The following is a 22084-nucleotide window of genomic DNA, read 5'->3' on the forward strand; positions in this document are numbered from 1 at the left end:
CAGTCACCGTGTTGTCCTGCAGGTTTATTTACCAACAGCGACAATTATGTTTTAATATAATGTGTTTTATCCTGTATATTTTATATTTTATACGTCATATTCTACGTTTTATACTGTATATTATGTAGTTGTCTTGTTTTATGCAGTAGATTTTATGTTTACACATTACATTTAATACAACTAACAATAAAAAAGAAAAAAAACTAAACAAAAGCTTATAAAGGAGAAAATTCTTTTGCATTTTGGAAAAATAACTAAATAAACTTAAAAATCCTAGAAATGAGTGTGAGGAAACACCAGAAACAGATAAAACTGTTGAATTAGGTGATAAACATCTCTGCAGGATGTTACAGGATAAAATCAGAATAAAAGAAAGTGTTCAGTAAAACAGTGAAATGAGACCAATTAAATTAAATAAAACACAAATTAATTTATAAATAATATAATAATATAAAATATTGTTATATATTATAATATTTAGATATAGATATTGTGTTATTACATAAGGGATTATTAAGGTATTTGTGATTTCATTCATTTTAAATAATTATTAACTCATCGGTCCATCAGTGAAATGAAATATGAAGAACACGCGAACACGCGTTAGAAGAAGCGCTGAAGTGTGAGATGGTGTCTGGGTTCATCCCTGAGCAGGAAGGTGTCGGTCCTACCTGTCAGCCTGGGTGGACAGCGTGCATACGGCCTTGGCGGCGCTGGTCCCGCTCATCAGGCTGCCGCTCCTCAGCTCCAGGCCTCGGCCTCCTCGGCAGCCCTCCTTCAGCAGCTCCTGGATGGTCAGTGGCTGGATGACGGGCCGGCTCAGGCCCAGCTCCGCCGCCTCCGGGCTGGGCTCGCAGCTCAGCTCCAGCCCCAGGTCCACGCCGGCCGGCTGCTGGCTCTGCTGGGTGATGGTGGTCAGGGAGGATGGCTGCGAGGAGCCGTCGCCGAAGTGGGTGTGCTCCAGCGAGCTGATGTACTCGCTCACTCTGACAGAGATTCACACCGTCAGAGCTTTCACCAGCAGAATGAGTCTGGTTTTAGCGGCGTTTCACACCCACGCCTCCACCTGTGGATGTTTGTGTGTTTGTACCTGAAGACATGAGGCCAGCAGTCGTGGTTGTGGCTGCCCATCTCCAGCCCCACATTCAGGATGGCGTCCATGCACAACACATGAGCCGTGTGGAGGCGAACTCCCGCAGGACGACCCATCTGCTCCAGACGCTGCTCAACACGCTGCTTCACTGGACAAAGACGCCACAACATCACAACTGACCTCAAACCTGGGAAACCCTCAATCAGTAAATCTCTAAGGACGATTATTCAGCTGGTAATAATCATCCTACCGTAGAACTTTGTTCTAGATCCTGAAACGTACAGATACGCTGCAGAGATCAGACGTCAAAAGCTTTCCTCGTCTTTCAAACGCATTCATTAAAACAGGAAAATGACAATCTACAAGGTTATTTCAGTTTAAATAACTAATGTAGAAATCAGAGTTTTAGGTTCGATTATGCAATAAACGGAAAATAAAGGAGCTCATTTTAGTTTTAATAATAAATAATAAACTCAGCTAATGTTAATCCATTAATAGTATAAACAGACGACTTTAACCCCTTCTCACCCGTTTAAAATGAGATTTTTTAATTCATTTTTATTTATTTACTTAATGTTTTTCTTTAATGTTTTTATTTTAATATATTTATGTTTGATTTCTTTTAGTAATTTCTATTAATTTATTTAATTTTTAATTTGACTTTATTCCAGTCTTTTTTTTTCCAGAGTTTCTTTAGTTCCTACGCAGCTGTATATGCTGTACATACTACAGGTTTACTGCAGGAAGTCTGGGTCATGTATTTGTACGACTGCAGCCACGCTCTCGTCGTGTCTTGCGCTGCAGTGGAGGTTTTATACTTATATAAAGTAAATGTAAAGCCCTGAACCTTCTTACCAGCAGGTGACCTCAGTGTCGGGTTAAAGTCACGTGGAGCTGAGATCCAACCGAAACGAAAGAAAACAGAAAAACAAACACGTGCATCGTATCAGGTCATACTTTCAGATCTTGTTGGAACACAGAAACGTCATCCACCAGTTCTGGAAGGGCATATGTCCATCATTTCAGGTTCCACCATGTACCCAAACTGGATAAATATTATGTATTTGTGGTATTTGCTCATGTTTTAAACTTAACAAACAGCCTTTATTTATACATATTTACCTAATTCACTACTGTTAATGCTCCAGTTCACCATTTTAAACGACATCCCGGCTGAATAATGCTGCCATGTTATAATAAACTGACTGACTTTATAAAGATAATCCTCTTGGCCAGAGTTTTAATTGGATGGTTTTGTAAATAAATGAGATGCAACAGGTTGAAAAATGTATGAAAACATTTGTATGATGAATTCTAGACGAGTTGTGTTTGCAGACGCTGTAACGCAGCTTACAAAATGAATTCTGTTTAATGACCCAGATGTTTGCTTCAATATCTAAACACTCCCACATGACAGACAAACTTTATTGCCTCTGAATTAGTCGGTAATTTCCTTCCCAACGAACAACAAAAATTTATTCAGATAATATTGTAGTTCTCCAAAGTTGCCACCAGGTGTCACTAAAGTGTGAGAATTAGAAGATTTTCCTTGTTTTCCGGGATTGAAGCTGCGTGCAGCACTGACATCATCACCTGACCACCTGCCTTGGTTTGGTCTGGCTACCTTGTGTGATGGCATCCCCCGTCTCTCCCGCCTCCTTCTCGTCCTTCTCTTCCTGCACACAGGAAGCAGCGGCCATCTGAGCCAAAGCCGACGCGCAGTTTGCAGCCACACCTGATGGAAACATAGTCTCATTCATCTTTACCAGGTTAAGAACATCTGGACATTTTCTCCTCCTCTGCCTGCAAACTGTCAGCTGACACCAAGTAAAACTTCAGATTCAGACTCGACACCATCTGTTCGTTCCTACTCATGAGTCATCCTCTGCTGCTCATTTCATGTTTCAGGCCGGCTGGCTGTAATAAAATCATACTGACATGGATTTTCTCTGCAAGCTTTTTCCAGTGATGCTTCTGTCTAACGCAGCTGAAACAGTGAAACATATCAAGCAGGAAAAAGCAGAGATGTGAAATCTTTTCTTTCAGACCTCCGAGGAGCTGGAGGAGTCCTCCACCATCCTGCTGTGTACAGTCAACACGGGAGGTCAGTGAACGCCTCATACAACTTTTACAACCTTAACGGTCCATTGAAGTTCAACAAAGTTTCATTGATTAGTTCATACAATCTACATTCGGGATCAGAAACTCTGGACCTCTTGAGACAGGGTCCTACAGGTTTTAGATCTTTCCCTGCTGTAAAGTGCCTGACTAACCTGAACCTGGACTAAAATCAGTCCAGCGGATGAACTTGAACCTGGACTAGAAAGGTTGGGTTGAGACTTGTTACCCACCCAGGGCGCAACTGAGTGCGGCAGCTTTGCGTAGACCGTCTAAACTCAGGCAGATGGTGTCTCTTTCTCTCTGGCTCTGCTCTTTAAGCCCCTCTGCCCCCAGGATAAACGCCAGGCCCTTGGAGCTGCCCGCCATGCGTCCCGTTAGTGGTGTAGACAGCACATCAATGAGGTTCTTCCACACACCGGTGAGGATAAAGCGAGCAAACACAGCTCCTGGAAAACAGAGTGAAGAACCAGACATGATCTAAAAACCAGAAAATATCCCTCTGCTGTGTCACTGATGGCAACAAGTAGACGTAGATGTTATTCACAAATAATGTCATCATGGATGCCTCAGCTGTGGCTGCCATGGCAATAGTGGCCAATCATTGATACTGCACATTGTTTAGTAGGGATACAGGTGGTGCCTGACTCATTCTCTCCATGCCCATCCACCCTTTTACTTTTCCCACATTGCCATCATCCTTAACTCTCTGCAATCTTATTTCTTACTACATCTCTAACCTAATGACCATCAGCATCTCTAACCTAACGACCATCACTATCTCTAACCTAACCACCATCACTACCATCATTATCTCTAACCTAACCACCATCACTATCTCTAACCTAACCACCATCACTACCATCACTATCTCTAACCTAACCACCATCATTATCTCTAACCTAACCACCATCACTACCATCATTATCTCTAACCTAACCACCATCACTATCTCTAACCTAACCACCATCACTACCATCACTGTCTCTAACCTAACCACCATCACTATCTCTAACCTAACCACCATCACTACCATCATTGTCTCTAACCTAACCACCATCACTATCTCTAACCTAACCACCATCACTACCATCATTGTCTCTAACCTAACCACCATCACTATCTCTAACCTAACCACCATCACTACCATCATTATCTCTAACCTAACGACCATCACTATCTCTAACCTAACCACCATCACTACCATCATTGTGTCTAACCTAACCACCATCACTATCTCTAACCTAACCACCATCACTACCATCACTATCTCTAACCTAACCACCATCACTATCTCTAACTTAACCACCATCACTATCTCTAACCTAACCACCATCACTACCATCATTGTCTCTAACCTAACCACCATCACTCTCTCTAACCTAACCACCATCACTACCATCACTATCTCTAACCTAACCACCATCATTATCTCTAACCTAACCACCATCACTATCTCTAACCTAACCACCATCACTACCATCACTGTCTCTAACCTAACCACCATCACTATCTCTAACCTAACCACCATCACTACCATCATTATCTCTAACCTAACGACCATCACTATCTCTAACCTAACCACCATCACTACCATCATTGTGTCTAACCTAACCACCATCACTATCTCTAACCTAACCACCATCACTACCATCACTATCTCTAACCTAACCACCATCACTATCTCTAACTTAACCACCATCACTATCTCTAACCTAACCACCATCACTACCATCATTGTCTCTAACCTAACCACCATCACTCTCTCTAACCTAACCACCATCACTACCATCACTATCTCTAACCTAACCACCATCATTATCTCTAACCTAACCACCATCACTATCTCTAACCTAACCACCATCACTACCATCACTGTCTCTAACCTAACCACCATCACTATCTCTAACCTAACCACCATCACTACCATCATTGTCTCTAACCTAACCACCATCACTATCTCTAACCTAACCACCATCACTACCATCACTGTCTCTAACCTAACCACCATCACTATCTCTAACCTAACCACCATCACCACCATCACTATCTCTAACCTAACCACCATCACTACCATCACTGTCTCTAACCTAACCACCATCACTATCTCTAACCTAACCACCATCACTACCATCACTGTCTCTAACCTAACCACCATCACTATCTCTAACCTAACCACCATCACTACCATCATTGTGTCTAACCTAACCACCATCACTATCTCTAACCTAACCACCATCACTACCATCACTATCTCTAACCTAACCACCATCACTACCATCATTATCTCTAACCTAACCACCATCACTATCTCTAATCTAACCACCATCACTACCATCATTATCTCTAACCTAACCACCATCACTATCTCTAACCTAACCACCATCACTACCATCACTATCTCTAACCTAACCACCATCACTATCTCTAACTTAACCACCATCACTATCTCTAACCTAACCACCATCACTACCATCATTGTCTCTAACCTAACCACCATCACTCTCTCTAACCTAACCACCATCACTACCATCACTATCTCTAACCTAACCACCATCATTATCTCTAACCTAACCACCATCACTATCTCTAACCTAACCACCATCACTACCATCACTGTCTCTAACCTAACCACCATCACTATCTCTAACCTAACCACCATCACTACCATCATTATCTCTAACCTAACGACCATCACTATCTCTAACCTAACCACCATCACTACCATCATTGTGTCTAACCTAACCACCTTCACTATCTCTAACCTAACCACCATCACTACCATCCCTATCTCTAACCTAACCACCATCACTATCTCTAACTTAACCACCATCACTATCTCTAACCTAACCACCATCACTACCATCATTGTCTCTAACCTAACCACCATCACTCTCTCTAACCTAACCACCATCACTACCATCACTATCTCTAACCTAACCACCATCATTATCTCTAACCTAACCACCATCACTATCTCTAACCTAACCACCATCACTACCATCATTGTCTCTAACCTAACCACCATCACTATCTCTAACCTAACCACCATCACTACCATCACTGTCTCTAACCTAACCACCATCACTATCTCTAACCTAACCACCATCACCACCATCACTATCTCTAACCTAACCACCATCACTACCATCACTGTCTCTAACCTAACCACCATCACTATCTCTAACCTAACCACCATCACTACCATCATTGTCTCAAACCTAACCACCATCACTATCTCTAACCTAACCACCATCACTACCATCACTATCTCTAACCTAACCACCATCACTACCATCATTATCTCTAACCTAACGACCATCACTATCTCTAACCTAACCACCATCACTACCATCATTATCTCTAACCTAACCACCATCACTATCTCTAATCTAACCACCATCACTACCATCATTATCTCTAACCTAACCACCATCACTATCTCTAACCTAACCACCATCACTACCATCATTATCTCTAACCTAACCACCATCATTATCTCTAACCTAACCACCATCACTACCATCACTATCTCTAACCTAACCACCATCACTATCTCTAACCTAACCACCATCACTACCATCATTATCTCTAACCTAACCACCATCATTATCTCTAACCTAACCACCATCACTACCACCACTATCTCTAACCTAACCACCATCACTATCTCTAACCTAACCACCATCACTATCTCTAACCTAACCACCATCACCACCATCACTATCTCTAACCTAACCACCATCACTATCTCTAACCTAACCACCATCACTACCATCACTATCTCTAACCTAACCACCATCACTATCTCTAACCTAACCACCATCACCACCATCACTATCTCTAACCTAACCACCATCACTATCTCTAACCTAACCACCATCACTACCATCATTATCTCTAACCTAACCACCATCACCACCATCACTATCTCTAACTTAACCACCATCACTATCTCTAACCTAACCACCATCACTACCATCATTATCTCTAACCTAACCACCATCACTATCTCTAACCTAACCACCATCACTATCTCTAACCTAACCACCATCACTACCATCACTATCTCTAACCTAACCACCATCAATACCATCACTATCTCTAACCTAACCACCATCACTATCTCTAACCAGACCCAAAAACATGGTGTGAATTTTTAATGGAAGGAGTTACTTCTTCAAATCGTGCGGTCTCTATTAGCAAGAACATGGGATGTAAATGGTTGTCCTGACACAGTAAAGCAGCACGATGTAACTTTCTGTTCCTGACTCTTTTGATGGCACACTGATATTTATTACGTACACTCCCGGAGCTGTTGTCCTTCAGCGTCACAGGGCTGAGAAACCGAACTTCATTACTTTTGTTTTGACAGCTTAGATGCTCTTTATGCACCATTTCACATGCTAGCAACTGGATATCAACACATCTGTTTTAATTGCCCACTGTGACGACTCATTAAGAAACATAAGAGGATGTTGTTATATTACCTCTCCGTCTGATTTGGAGGTTTCACCTGCAGAGTTACTGACCTGCTGTCACAGTGTCGCTGCCAGCCTTGTCACAGGTGAGCGGTGATTGGCTGGACGGCCTCCTGATCAGCTGACCCCCGATTGCACTGCTACCCAGGCCGTCAATATCTGAAAGGACGGATGGAGGGACAACAATGTAAAAAATAAGGAAACATTTCCTTTGCATGTAATCCAGTGCCAGACAGACAGAACCCATCCAGCCTGAACGTGCACCTGTCAGCATGGTGGTGAGGGGCAGCGCGTGGTCTCCTGGGGATCCCCAGTACCCGGCCTCGGCCAGCAGGTTGCGCTCCAAAACCTGCTGGTAAAGCTCCTCGATCCAGGCCTGAGATAGAACCACCAGCACGCCGCTGCTTTGGATCAGACGCACAAACTCCTTCTGCACCACAAGAACAGAAAACCTTCAGCTCCGGTCGGCCTTGGAGGGATTCTTACCTCGACACTGCTGGGCTCACCAGACTAAGGACGGGTGCGAGTGCTCGCCGCCTGTAGTAATCACAGCAGCAGAGTTTGAGATTAAGCAGCAGGGCGTAGTACGACACCAGGTAGAGACCATCTGCATTCATCAGGGACTGGCAGCTCAGACAGTCGCCTGCTTCAAAACCTGGAGAGTGGATCCCGCCTGAGCAGGAGAGATTTCATCAGAAAACACAAAATCCGTCTACAGTACTAACGTAAACCTGCAGATGGAGGGGAGATACAACCAAAGCTGTTCTCACAGCCAGAGAGAGGCTCTGCAGCAGAAACAGAAACATATGTAGCTCTACAACATTTCAGCCTTTTATTCTTCTTATTTTTCTTTGTGTGTTTTAACTCCTGCACTGAACACACACAAACAAACAAAGCACATGTTTAACTGTTTTATTGCAGATTGACTTGCTCAATCTGCTCTCCAGCTGTTGCTTTTCAGGTCTATGATTTCTTCATTTCTCCATGGTGGTTGGATTTGGATTGTATAATTTTAGTTTTAAGTCGAGGCCATGTTTCAGCTATTCTACTATTCTACTATTCTATTCTATTCTACAGTCATTTAGCAGACACTTTTATCCAAAGCGACTTACATTTGAGAGTAAGAACAACCCAAGCATGAATTCAAACAAGATGGACGTCATAATTAAGTGGTCGTCAGACCGCTTTGAGTCCAGTTGGACCAGGTGCTGTCATGTAGTGCTAGAGGCAGTGCATATAATTTTTTTAAAAGTTTTTTTTGTAGTTTTTGTAAGTCATTTTGTTTAAATACAAGATCACAATTTCATCAAACAACATCATCTTGGGTATAAGTGCAGCAGCTTCAGTACTTGGTTGAGCCAAAAAGCTGGACAAATCTTTCTAACTCATTTAGTTAAGCTAAGTGTGGAAATGCTCCTTAAACAACTGAGTCTTTAGCTTGCTTTTAAAAGTGGATAAGGACTCTGTGGATCGGACGGAGTTTGGTAGATGGTTCCACCACCGGGGAACAACAGAGGAGAAGAGTCTAGCTACTGATGTGGCGCCACCTTGTGGTGGGAGCACTAGGCGTCTTTCACTGGCAGAGCGTAACTGTGGAGAGGGAGTGTAGCTCTGGATTAAGGAGTGAAGGTAGACCGGAGCCGGTTGGGTTATTGTTTTGTAAGCCAGAAGCAGAGCTTTGAATCTGATGCTCTGCAACTGGAAGCCAGTGGAGAGCGATTAGCAGCGGAGTGACATGAGCTCTTTTGGGCTGGTTGAAGACCAGACGTGCTGCTGCGTTCTGGATCATCTGCAGAGGTTTAACTGAGCATGCAGGCAGGCCAGCCAGTAAGGAGTTGCAGTAGTCAATGCGTGAAATGACCAGAGCCTGGACCAGGAGCTGGGTCATGTGTTCAGTCAGGTAGGGTCTGATCCTCCTGATGTTGTAGAGAGCAAATCGGCAAGACCGAGTAAAAGAGGCAACATGGTCCTTAATAATAATAAGAGACAGTCAATACTGATGGTAAATGATTTGTTTAAAAGAGAACGAACATTTAAAAGGGCCATGTTTAGAGTTGTAGGGGCTAATAGAGACATCGGATGATGGAGGTGTTAGGAACGCCTGTTGGTGACGGTGACTGGGATCCGATAAGCAGGAGAGGCGGGTTTGACTGGGATATGTTCTGGCTGTTTTATACGTACTGTTGAAGTTTGTCTGTGACCTGCCAAGGGACAACAGATGTAGGTTAGCAGTAATGCTAATGCTGCACATGTTTACATTTCGCTTTTTTATTTATGTTTGTTGATGTGCAATATGATCCTTTATTTAAAAAAAAAAAAAGAGGGAAAGGGAGGAAAAGACAAAACGAGACAGAAAAGAGGTGATAAAGAAAACGGAAAGAAAAAAGGGGAAGATGTAGAAAGGGTCCAAGAAATGGTAGAAAGTAAGGCCTGGAGGAGAGGAGTGATGGAGGAAATGAGCATAAAGATGAGAAGATGCTGTGGGATTCAACTGTCAGCTGCTGATGAGTCAAATATTTTCATCAAAAAACTGCAGAAACGAAGCTGCAGCTACATTCTACAAGTCCAATAAACAGAGAGTTCAATTTATTTTATTTATATTCTAATTTTATGCAGACATCACTCCTTAAAAAGTCCAGTGTGTAACAATTACTAGTGGTAAGGATGGATATAGCAGAGTAGTGAATGTACGGTGGCCGTCAGTGGTCAAAATTCCTCCAGACATGAAGACGTTTCATGTGTGAGTAGATCCATTGGCCTCAGGTGCAGTGATGATTAAACTACAGGTAACTACCTGTGTACTGTCTTCTATGGTGCTGTTAAGGCGTTACTTATCCCAAACGGAGCTCTACCTCCTGTCAGCCAGTTTTAATGGCTGTTTGTCCATTCAGAGACTCCATAGTAAAAATGGTGGCAGCTGCCATGTGTGTGGACCCACAGCCAGTCATTTAAGAGAATAGAAAATAACAGTTGTTTCAGTAAAGTGATAACATACCAATAGAAACAGTTTTTATTGATGTTTTATCATTGACCTTTGATTTTATTGCACTCTGCAACACCTTTAAAGACAAAATCTTTTTATTAAATGTAGTAAACACGCGACGCATGGACGTCTGTGGTGTTACTATGGTAACGACATCTGGGAAACGGTGCCACTAAGTCAAGCATGATGATGTTGTTCACATACAGACAGAATGTGATTCATTTTATTTTGAAGCTCACTGCCAAAAGATTTGTTGAGTTCTTTAAAATAATTAACAAGTACACATTTAAATAGGCTAGCATTTTCTTTTTTCTGTGTGTGTTTGGACTCTGTGAGTCACGTTTGCTAGAAATGTCCACATTTAGGAAATTCCCTTCCTAAATTCATAAACTGGTGAGTCCATCTAATCGAAGGGTAAGGGCAGTGAAGATGCACAACACTATATTCTACTGTAATTTCTGACATGGTTTGCAGTTTTCTGCTCATTTCATCCTGTGTGTACTCCCAGAGTAACACCACCCCTCCCACAGCAAACACACTGTTTGACCTGCAAACACAAACACTCACTCAATCCAGCTTTCAGACTTCAAATGCACTAACAAAGTCATGAACCCGTCCCTCCCCCTCTCACCAGCCTGCAGTCCGGAGCAGAAGGTGGAGGAGAAGTTCTGCAGGGACAGGTCCACCTCGGAGGCAGAGGCCAGTCCCAGGAGGCGGGGCAGCAGCGCTGCCAGCGACTGGACGAACAGCCGGGCACTCTGCTGGTCGGCCTCCTGGTTGCGGAGCAGTTTGAGGGACAGGGCGGCGGTGCGTAGGGAGCGGTGGCCCGGGCAGTCACGAGGCGTCTGCTGCTCTTCCTCGGTGAGAGACGCGTTGTCGGAGCCGATGTCGGACACGTCGGAGCGGCCAGAGTCTTTCTCAGCGGCCATGGAGTACTGATCGCAGGAGTCGAACTCTGTCCGAGACAAGTCTTGCTCTTCCATGCTAGTGGACAACAGGCAAAGACGTTACATCATTTCTAACAATGACCAGAATATTTTGGAAGTTGTGATATTTTTACTGGGAAAACAGAAAGATTGGCTCTGATTGGTCGGTTCTGACGGCCTCACACAAACAAGAACGAGCTCCGTTGGAATTTCTTGTTTGAAGAAAAAATCTCATGAGACTTTAGGGTTGGTATCACCGCTAATGTCCAAAATTAATTTGATATCATTCATTTACAGATATTTATGTAACAACACCAATTTTTCCTGAATATTATAGAAATTCTCAGAAAACTATTTTTATGAAACACTGAACCCGTTTACATGTCGAGGCACATTTATTTGTATAGCCCATACAGTTCACAGACAATTTACATGATCAAAATATATCTGATATCTGGGTGTAATCAGATTACTGTAATAATCTGATATCTGGGTGTAATCAGATTACTGTAATAATCTGATCTGACACATCTACATGCACTTCTGAAATACAATATTTGAAAGATAAAGAATGTTGTGTACATTTACTAGTCAATTATCAGTTTAATAGACTTAGCATTAGCAGGTAATGTGGGAGCCTACAGTCTTAGCATTAGCAGGTAATGTGGGAGCCTACAGTCTTATGGGCACGACACACGGGAGGCGACGTCGCTCCTCCTCCATCATTTTCTATGGAACCTGCGTATTGAGGTGAAAATCGCTGCCCTCCTCCAGCCAAGCGACAGACGACATTCATGCATGTGGAATGTTGCGCTCGTTCATGTAGACGTGCACACGGGGCTTCCGACACGACACAAGAAAATAGAAAAATGTTCAATTTTTGTCGCTGGCACTACAGCCAACCAGCGAGGGGCTTCATAGACTGACCAATGAGAGCAGCCTAGACAGCGCCGTCTGCAAACACTTTGAACGTGGAAGAATATTTTAGATGAATAAAAGGCAGCCGCGTGGTGTCAGAGTAAATTAGTCCAAACGTAGGCTCTGGATTTATCTCGATCATCCTTGAGGTCCATCAAATGATGACATTCACGATGCTGTTTCCCTATTTTGTAAACTCGGATGAACCCAGGGTTGTCTTTCTTTTATACAGTAAACAGCATGATTTCTGTTAATTCATGCAAAATATTCTGACGCTCCCCACCAATATCATAACCTATCAAATTTCTTGGAGAAAAGCAATCTTATAGCGCGATGCACGGCACTGCTGCCGTCGCTGTTGTTGGTCGCCTCCCGTGTGTCGAGCCCATTAGAATGTAATGTGGAAGCCTACAGTCTTAGCGTTGGTAATGTGGGGGCCTTCAGTTTAGCGTTAGCGGGTAATGTGGCGGCCTACTGTCTTAGCGTTAGCTGCTATTGTGGGAGCCTACAGTATTAGTGTTAGAAGATAATTTGGTGGCCTACAGTCTTAGAAGGTAATGTGGAAGCCTACAGTCTTAGTGTAAAGTGATAATGTTGGAGCCTACAGTCTTAGCGTTAGCGGGTAAAGTGGGAGCCTACAGTCTTAGTGCTAGTGGGCTATGTGTCGGCCTACAGTCTTATCATTAGCTGCTATTGTGGGAGCCTACAGTATTAGTGTTAGAAGATAATGTGGGAGCCTACAGTCTTAGTGTTAGAAACTAATGTGGTGGCCTACAGTCTTAGCGTTAGCGGGTAATGTGGGAGCCTACAGTCTTACCGTGAGCTGCTGTTGTGGGAGTCTGCAGTCTTAGTGTAGGAAGTAATGTGGTGGCCTAAAGTCTTAGCGATAGCTGCTGTTGTAGGAGCCTACAGTACTAGTGTTAGAAAGTAATGTGGGAGCCTACAGTTTTAGAATTAAGAGGTAATGTGGGAGGTAATAAGCTGCTAAATAGTGTAGTTTACAGGTGAATGTAATTTGATGGTGAGTGAAACCATCTGAAAGTGGCGACATCTTGGTGAGCGGAGCTGATTTTGGACAGAAAAGATGCAGGAAACCTTTCAGTTGCGTACTATTGCTAAGATCTCACCAAACATCTGTAAGTCAGACTGGAGTAGGATCACTGTTCTATACTCCATATTTATATCTATATATATATCTATATATATGGGACATCATCAGTTTTTCCTGTTTTCCAGTAAAAACTAAAAAAAAAAAAAAAAATCAAGTGTTTTAGAATTCAGGGCACCTGTACCTGAAGTTGCTCTCGCTGTAACGTGATCCCCCTCCGTGGTGCGACCTCGTTCTGGACTCCACAGACAGGAAGTTGGTGATGTCGGGGTAGACGAGCGCGTGACTCCTCTGCACCACATCGGGGGGAACCACACCTCCTCTTTCTCCACTATTTCTTTCCTTCTCTCCTCGCACCTCAGTCTCCCCCTTACTGCCTCCTCCTCCCCCCTCCCTCTCTCCACCCTGGTCCGTCCTAAGGCACGCCTCCTGTTTGTTTTCCAGGCCGCCAAAGGATGAAGGCAAGGGGAGTCGGACATCCTCCCCACACTCCCCAGGAGTGGTTTGGCCCTGACCCAGGCCCAGCTCCCCCATCTCTAAGTCCAATGTGGTTTGGCCCGTGTCTGTGGTGATGCTGATGCTGATATCAGGGCTGCGCTCGGCGGCCCCGGGGGTGCCCATGACAGAGGACAAAGAGCTGGGGTCCCACTGAGGCTGCTCTGAGGACAGGATGTGTCTCTGCCACCTGAAGTCGGCCTCATTGATCTCCATGGACTCACGAGTGGACTCGGTTCCATCCTTCAGGTCGTCCAGGCGCCTGAGAAGGAGCCGAGCCTGCAGCCGGAGACACAGCTGGTGGGTCACCTGATCCCAATGCTGCTGCTCAGAGCTTCCAAACTAACCTATGCTCTCTGAAGCATTTCAGTAAACTGTTTTACCTGAAAGTCTTTCTTGGCATTAAATAAATTATTTAAAACTAATTTCTATTCAAATCCATTTTCCTTTTCCAGGGACATCACAATAAAATGGACGCCCCCCAGAATTAATGAAAAGACAAAAGACTGATCAGAGAGGCTGAAAGAGCAAAGCTGAAGGAGCAGCAGGAGGTTCTGGTTCTGGGGTCCGTCAACAACAACAATATCTATATTCTTCATATGTCTCCAGCCTGTACTCCTCATTTGTCCCACACAATTAGCGTTACATTTGCTTCGGATAGAAGCATCAAGGGGACAGTGAGGTGGAAAATACCCTTCAATGTGGTGAAAACTGAAGCATGAATGAGGTGTGCCAAATCAAAACTGTGTAAGGGTGAAAGACACCAGCCCGCTGTGAAAAACAAACTGGTTTCTCAGGTTTTTACATGTAAAACTGGAGTTTCTACATACCTGCTCAGGTTGGATGCCGTGGCCTTGTGACAGTTCATCCAGCGCACCGAGGAGAGCACAGGCACAGGAAACACAGGAGTAACATGCCTCGATGCCTCCTTTAACACAAGCCTCCATCATCCCGTCCATCACTCTGCCACAGGAAGCAGAAACAGACCAAATGGTTGACGTTAAAAGGCTCTCTTTACATTCATTTGCAATTAACGAATAAAGAGAGATAAGTTACTGACAGCTTTAAAAGGTCCAGATGGGACTTCCTCTTGGAGAAGGAGCGCTTTCTGGTTTCAGGTTCAGCCACGCAAGGTCCGGCCAGGTCAAACAGGCGCTGTGGACTGCCTAGAATCTAACACACACCAGCAAAAAGATCCAAATATCCCCAGAAATGTTTACAGACATGTTACATCTAAATTCACTCATTACAGATGAGGGAAAAGGTGTCCTCCCACCTCCTTCATGATGCGGATGGCCTCGGTTCGGTGCTGTGGGGGTGGGTACAGCAGGATCCGGTGGTAGAGCGACTGCAGCACCGGCTTCATGGACTCCACGCAGCTCACCAGGCGAACCAGCTCCGCTGCGATGTAACACACCGTCCTCACCACAGGCGCGATCCTGGCAGGGGCGCTGGAGGAGCACCCGGACCCTCGGCCCTGATCTGACACTCCTCCACTGGAGGAGGACTCCACCTCTGGGTTGACTCCTGGGAGGGGGAAGCAGATCTTAAATCATCACCCCTAACCCTGGGATCCTCAGTCCTGGTCCTGGAGGACCAGTGTTCCGCAGGTTTTAGAAGTTTTCCTGCTGCAACACACTTAACTCTAATCAATGAGTCTGAATCAGATGTGTAGCAGCAGGGAAACTTCTAAAACCTGCAGGACACCGGCCCTCCAGGATCAGGATTAAGGATCCCTACCCCAAACCTCCTGCAGGGGTTTCTGTAGTAAATCTGGATACCTGGACTGAGTCTCTCAGAGAGCCGGTCTCGGTCTGGCGCCCCCATGTGGCTATGGTGAGAAGTGATTGTTTTGTCATTGACGGGATTCCCCATGATGGCCACCAGGGAGGGACACAGCTGCTTCCTGGAAGCAGGAATATCGAAAGACTGAGTTGTTTCATTTGTCTCGTTTCATTTAACAGCTTTGGTTTGGGAAATCAGTGAATATTGATGAAATTAATAAACCTGTTTCTGTTAACCTTTTTTCTGTACTCTATCTAAAAGGAAAGTTAAAAATCAAGTACAGTTTGTCAGAATATTTTCGCTTTGCCACTTTATTTCCGTGGGAATTATAGATGCATTGAGAAGCCTTACCACACTAGGTCGGTGAAACCTCTGGACAGGTGCATTGTGGGAGGGCAGCTGCTGAGCATGGAGAGGATGCACTCCAGGTAGAGCAGCTGCAGAAGCTGGTTGTCGCTAAAAAAAGTAAAAAGCATTTTCAATCACTGTCACAAAGATCTCGTTATGCCAAGAGCCTCAAAATGATCCACAATATTTTCATTTATTGACAAGTTTTCAAATAAAAAGCCACAGTGGAAGGCCACAGTTACCTCCGCTACTGAGCTGATTCCTGGATTCATTTAACACTTTGAGCTTGAGATGGTTTTTACAGATTTATGGAATTATTTCTGTACAAAGTTCTGGCCAAACCAGAACTTTCTACCATTTAAAGAACAGCTGTGTTTCAACAGCAGCATGGATTAAAAACAAGCTGAATTCAGATCCTGCATGTAGCTGGCATTCACGGCGCCCAATGGTCTTTTGGGGCTTCTGCTCTAAAGTCTGGATTGTTACCTGTCCACAGACTCCAGCTTTTCACAGAAAACTGTCAGAACCGTCACCACGTCCTCACACAGCGCCTGGCTGGTTGGAGAAATATCTGCGGACACACATGCTAACAAGGTTCATTCTTGGCAGCTTCTTCATCCAGTGCGTACATGAAGCAATAAAAAAAAAAAAAAAACACACACATTAATCCTCAAAGCCTTTCACTCTGTATGAAATGTAATGAATCAGCTCTCAGTGTGCAGCAGTTTGGATCTGTGCAGACGTTAGACTACACCGTTCATGAGAAGGTGACTGTTTAGTCTTTGTGTCTGATTATGAATCAATGATTACAGATCAAAACAGTTTTCCTGCACAATAAACAGCAGAAATTCATTCTCCATCATTATACTTAAAGAAAATAAGCACATTGCATTCACTTAAAAAAGGCTGTTTTTCTGATATAAATCAACAGTTTTAACCTTAGATTTCTGTTTCTGACTTGTTTTGATGCCACAGTGACATTTATTATGTATATTCATGGGGCCATTGTTGCCCTGCAGCATCCCGAGGATGAGAAACTACATTTCAAAGCTTTTTTTTCTTTTTTTTTGGCGAGGTTCATTATGTCACAGCATAGTTTCTTTTTATGGCACTGCCATAAAAAGGACTTTATCAGAGGAAAAGAAAGGGACAGAGCAAGCGATAGGATGACAGTCAACATCAGACCTATGGCCACGAGCTGTGGGTAGTGACCGAAAAAACAAGATTGCGAATACAAGCAACCGAAATGAGCTTTCTCTGCAGGCTGGCCGGGCTCTCCCTTAGAGATAGGGTGAGAAGCTTGGTAATCTGGGAAGGGATCAGAGTAGAGTCGCTGCTCCTCCAAATCAAGAGGAGCCAGATGAGGTGGCTCGGGCATCTGGTCAGGATGCCTCCTGGACGCCTCCCTGGTGAGGCGTTCTGGGCACGTCCCACCGGAAAGAGGCCTCGGGGAAGACCCAGGACACGGTGGATGGACTACATCACTTGGCTGGCCTGGGAACGCCTCGGGATCCCTCTGGATGAGCTGGTGAATGTTGCCAGGGAGAGGGAAGTCTGGGTTTCCCTGCTTAGGCAGTTGCCCCCATGACCTGACTCTGGATAAGCGGCAGATAATGGATGGATGGATAAATTAAGAGCAAGGACGTCCAGCATGATGAGTAGGATGTATCTGCAGAACGAGAGCTGACTGCTTCAGGACCAGAACCCTCACTTTTCCCAACTTAGGAAAGAATAAATACTAAGAATCGTAGAGTTCATGCTGTGTAATTTAAGAGTATGACAACCTTGCCCTGGACGTCCACACTAACCTTGACTATTTCTAGACTGGTGTCAACAAGTTAACATGAATCTGTTAACTTGATGTGTATAAATGACACCTGAGACGTGTCAGATGTAGCAGATGTATCAGACGTGTCAGATGTATTAGACGTATCAGACGTGTCAGATGTTTCACACGTGTCAGATGTATCAGATGTGTCAGACGTGTCAGGCGTGTCAGACGTGTCAGGCGTATCAGATGTATCAGGCGTGTCAGACGTGTCAGATGTATCAGACAAGTCAGATGTATCAGACATGTCAGGCATATCAGACATGTCAGACGTTTCACACGTGTCAGATGTATCGGACGTGTCAGATGTATCAGACATATCAGACGTGTCAGACGTATCAGACGTGTCAGATGTGTCAGACGTGTCAGATGTATCAGACGTGTCAGACGTATCACATGTGTCAGATGTATCGGACGTGCCAGATGTATCGGGCGTATCACATGTGTCAGATGTATCAGACGTGTCAGACGTTTCACACGTGTTAGATGTATCAGACGTGTCAGATGTATCAGACGTATCAGATGTGTCAGATGTATCGGACGTGTCAGATGTATCGGACATATCAGACGTGTCAGAGGTATTAGATGTATCAGACGTGTCAGACGTATCAGACGTGTCAGAGGTATCAGATGTATCAGACGTATCAGACATGTCAGATGTATCAGATATGTCAAATGTGTCAGACGTGATGCTCCTGGACCAGTAACTCTGCAGTAATTTCTTCCTGCAGAGTTGAGTTGTAGGTCTACGGTACAAAGATTCTGATGCAGCTGAAGGATCGTTCTAAAAGGTTTCAATTCTAAAGGTGAGAACATGGCCAATGAACTTGGAAGTATGTCCATATTTCAGAAAAATATAGAAGAAATTATGTTTATTGAAAAAAAAAATTCGAGAAAGTGGAGTTTTCATTGTAAAATAATCTAATTAATTCAGAATTTCTTAAATTATTTCAGAAGAACAAAGATTTCTGTTTATGTCTTCTATCCAAATAAATTAATTTTTTTTTACAAAATGATCTCATCAGAAAAACCAGAAACAGGTTTTTTAAAATTTATCAAATTATTTAAGAAGAAACTGACTTTTTAGTTAGTAAAATTATCTAATGAGCTTTATTTCTTTAAGTGAATGCAGAATGCTCCTCATTTCTTTTTATAATAAAAAATGTTCATTTAAGCAGATCCTTGTTTGCTGGAGGTCGTCAGGATCAGCTGGTCTCTTTAAGACCAGACTCTGCTCAGCTCCTTCTCAGACCCCAGCTTTAGTTTGACCTGCGTTAGAGGTTTCTACTAGCTATTTGGGCGTTTGGGGTTAGGAAGAACCAATTTCATGAATATACATATTTTTTATAATACATGATGTAGATATAAGTATAAATTTAAAATGAAAAACAAAATTTCTTCTGACACCATCTAATATCAGTTTAAACTGTGTAACAGGTTCCAGTTACACAGAATTTCATGTTATGCTGCAGACGACCACATATGTGAAGTCCTGGTATCAGCACGCCAGGTCTCTGGAGGTTAGGACCACAAGGGCCTTCTCGCTATTCTCTAACTAAACAAGCTGATTCTAACATTTCCTGTGAGGATGTGTTAAACCAGAGAGGAAAACCCTGTTAGTGTCAGGAGAAGGATCAACAGTGTTTTATGGGATGTTTCATATTAAAAAGCTTGTTCTGGTCCCGGGGTTTTTAAAGGAAGTGGATGCTCTGCTGTACCTCTTCTCTGCAAAGGCGTCGCAGTAACTTCATCTCCTTCTGCGCCCTGTGGAGAAACACAGGAGACGTTTTACTGACGACGTTCGGCTGGAGTGTTTACCAGATATTGAAGGAAACCCCAGAACATGAAAACGTAACAAAGACATGATGTAATTATAAAAAAATCAGGTCATGAAAAGAGGTAAATACAACCTCAGATTATCTGTCTTCATTTATTCATCAAAAATTTAACTGAAAGTCAGAATCTGTTAGAACTGCTTCCTCTCCAGGACCAGCAGCTTCTAGAAGCTCCTCCAGCAGGAAGCTGCAGTCATGGTTTCCTGGATGACGTCATCCGTCTCTCTCATGATGGAGGAGGAATTCAGCTCCACTCGTCTTTCCATCGTTGCTTCAGCTCATCCAGGTCTGCAGCATCTGAAGGTCCCACCACAACATCTCAGTCAGGATGAGGTCTGGACTCTGACTGGACCAGATCAACACCTGGTTCTGGTGTAGACCAGAACTTGGTCTGGTTCCTGGTTTGGTCTGGTCTACAGATGGACTCACATTTGACTCTAGAAGACTTTGGTATCCAGAGGAGTTCATGGTCCACTAATGACTGCAGGTGTCCAGACCATCAAACCTCCACCACCGTGCTGACAGCTGGTATGAGGCGTTTGAGGACCAAACCTTGTTCCAGAGGTGTAAAACCTCATTTTGTTTATTTTGTTTATTTCTTACAGTAGGGACAGCATACATTAAAGAATACTTTTGCATAAATGTGTCGGGTTTTAGCCATCGACCACTTTCCATCTGCTGTCTCTGGGCAGGTTGACGTCATTTAAAACAATAGTGTATAAAATAAAATGATGTACGTGTGATCCGTGTTATTATATATTCTACAGTACAAATTATATTGTGTTCTTCACTGAGTTGCAGATTACACACAGCTGCACACCTGACTGCACCTAAGAAATGTTTTCAGGTTAAATGTGTGTTGAAGCCTGCAGAGCTTTTACATGTGTGTGTCCGTATGTGCGTCCTGACCTCCTGTCTGTGCCTCAGCTGGAGCGTCAGGTCCCCCAGTATCTGGCTCAGGGTGGCTCGAACCGCCGTGTTGATGCTGCGCTGGTGACAGCTGGACACGTAGGTCTCAATACACACCTACACACACACACACACACACACACGTCAGTGGGTGATATTTGTCATGTCAGAAAAGCCGTGACGCACAGTCCCGAGAAAAGCATCACAGACAAACGCCATCAAGAAGATGCATATGAAGTTTCCATGGCATCACAGGTTGCTACGGTAACCACACTAAGGAGCAGCAGGGATGCATTGTCAGCGTGTCAAACATCCTCCTGTCAGATAAGGTCACAGCTCTGTTTGTCTGCTTTAATCCTGCCTGGAACAGTTTTGGGAGATTGTTATTTGTGGAAAGACGGAGCTCTGCCGGGTTTAGATGGACACAGAGGAGACTGTGGGGATTTACTCAAGTCAGGGTGACTGCGATTTGTCCTGAGCTCAAAACAGACAGAACAGTTATTATTTTAAACTAGTGTAGCTGCTTATATTTCATCACTTCATAATAATAATAATAATAATAATAATAATAATAATAATAATAATAATAATAATAAACATGTAAAGATGACATAACCAGTTACCAAATATCTGGTTTGTACACAAAGTGGTCAGCAACCTCATGTGAAGGCTGAACAACAACGAAGCTAGTTCTATTCAGATCTAATTTCTCAGCAGCCTGCAGGATGTTTGACCACCTGATCCTAAAAAACACATCAATACAATCTCCTCCACCAGACAGCTCAGACGTTTAAAACAGACTGACACTCATCAAACTTTTATTCTATTTGTAAAAATAGAATAAAAAAAAGAGTCCATTATATCACGTTTTTGGTATACAGAGCAGGTTCAGTTATAAAACAAGAATTAAACAAGAATTAAGATCTGGACTGGTGTACCACAAAGAACCTTCTTCTCCCCCGTCCGTGCACGTATATGTATATATATATATGTATATATATTATATATATATACATATACATATACATATAATATATACATGTATATGTATATATATATATAATATATATACATATATATAATATATGTATATATATTATATATATATGCTTCTTTTACATCTCTTATCTTTTTTATTTTTGTATAAAGTAATTTTGTGTCCTAATGTTTAGTTTTGCTCTTTTTTTCCTCTGACATTTATGCTGCTATAACATGGAAACTTCTTAGTCTGGGATTATTAAAGTACGTCTCATTCTG

The 22084-nt window shown here is 43.3% G+C and overlaps 1 protein-coding gene across 5 annotated transcripts in view; it reads right to left on the reverse strand.

The window, feature by feature from the left end:
* Positions 1-22084, reverse strand: part of arfgef3 (ARFGEF family member 3) — a 90289-nt gene that overhangs the window by 38388 nt on the left and 29817 nt on the right. For 3 of the 5 annotated variants that reach the window (XM_042010347.1, XM_042010345.1, XM_042010349.1), the window contains exons 6-22: positions 20828-20944; positions 19802-19847; positions 16742-16826; positions 16259-16363; positions 15904-16028; positions 15399-15649; positions 15183-15295; positions 14953-15085; positions 13806-14401; positions 11307-11659; positions 8199-8365; positions 7957-8122; positions 7744-7851; positions 3445-3660; positions 2718-2828; positions 1091-1241; positions 672-986 (exon numbers count right to left, since the gene is read on the reverse strand). In XM_042010347.1, the coding sequence (XP_041866281.1) occupies positions 672-986; positions 1091-1241; positions 2718-2828; positions 3445-3660; positions 7744-7851; positions 7957-8122; positions 8199-8365; positions 11307-11659; positions 13806-14401; positions 14953-15085; positions 15183-15295; positions 15399-15649; positions 15904-16028; positions 16259-16363; positions 16742-16826; positions 19802-19847; positions 20828-20944 (3158 nt within the window). The remainder of the gene's footprint in view (positions 1-671; positions 987-1090; positions 1242-2717; positions 2829-3444; positions 3661-7743; positions 7852-7956; positions 8123-8198; positions 8366-11306; positions 11660-13805; positions 14402-14952; positions 15086-15182; positions 15296-15398; positions 15650-15903; positions 16029-16258; positions 16364-16741; positions 16827-19801; positions 19848-20827; positions 20945-22084) is intronic. The other 2 variants (XM_042010348.1, XM_042010346.1) reach the window with 1 other exon arrangement.

This window comes from Melanotaenia boesemani, chromosome 16 (genome assembly GCF_017639745.1).
Source record: "Melanotaenia boesemani isolate fMelBoe1 chromosome 16, fMelBoe1.pri, whole genome shotgun sequence".
Lineage (NCBI taxonomy): Eukaryota > Metazoa > Chordata > Actinopteri > Atheriniformes > Melanotaeniidae > Melanotaenia > Melanotaenia boesemani.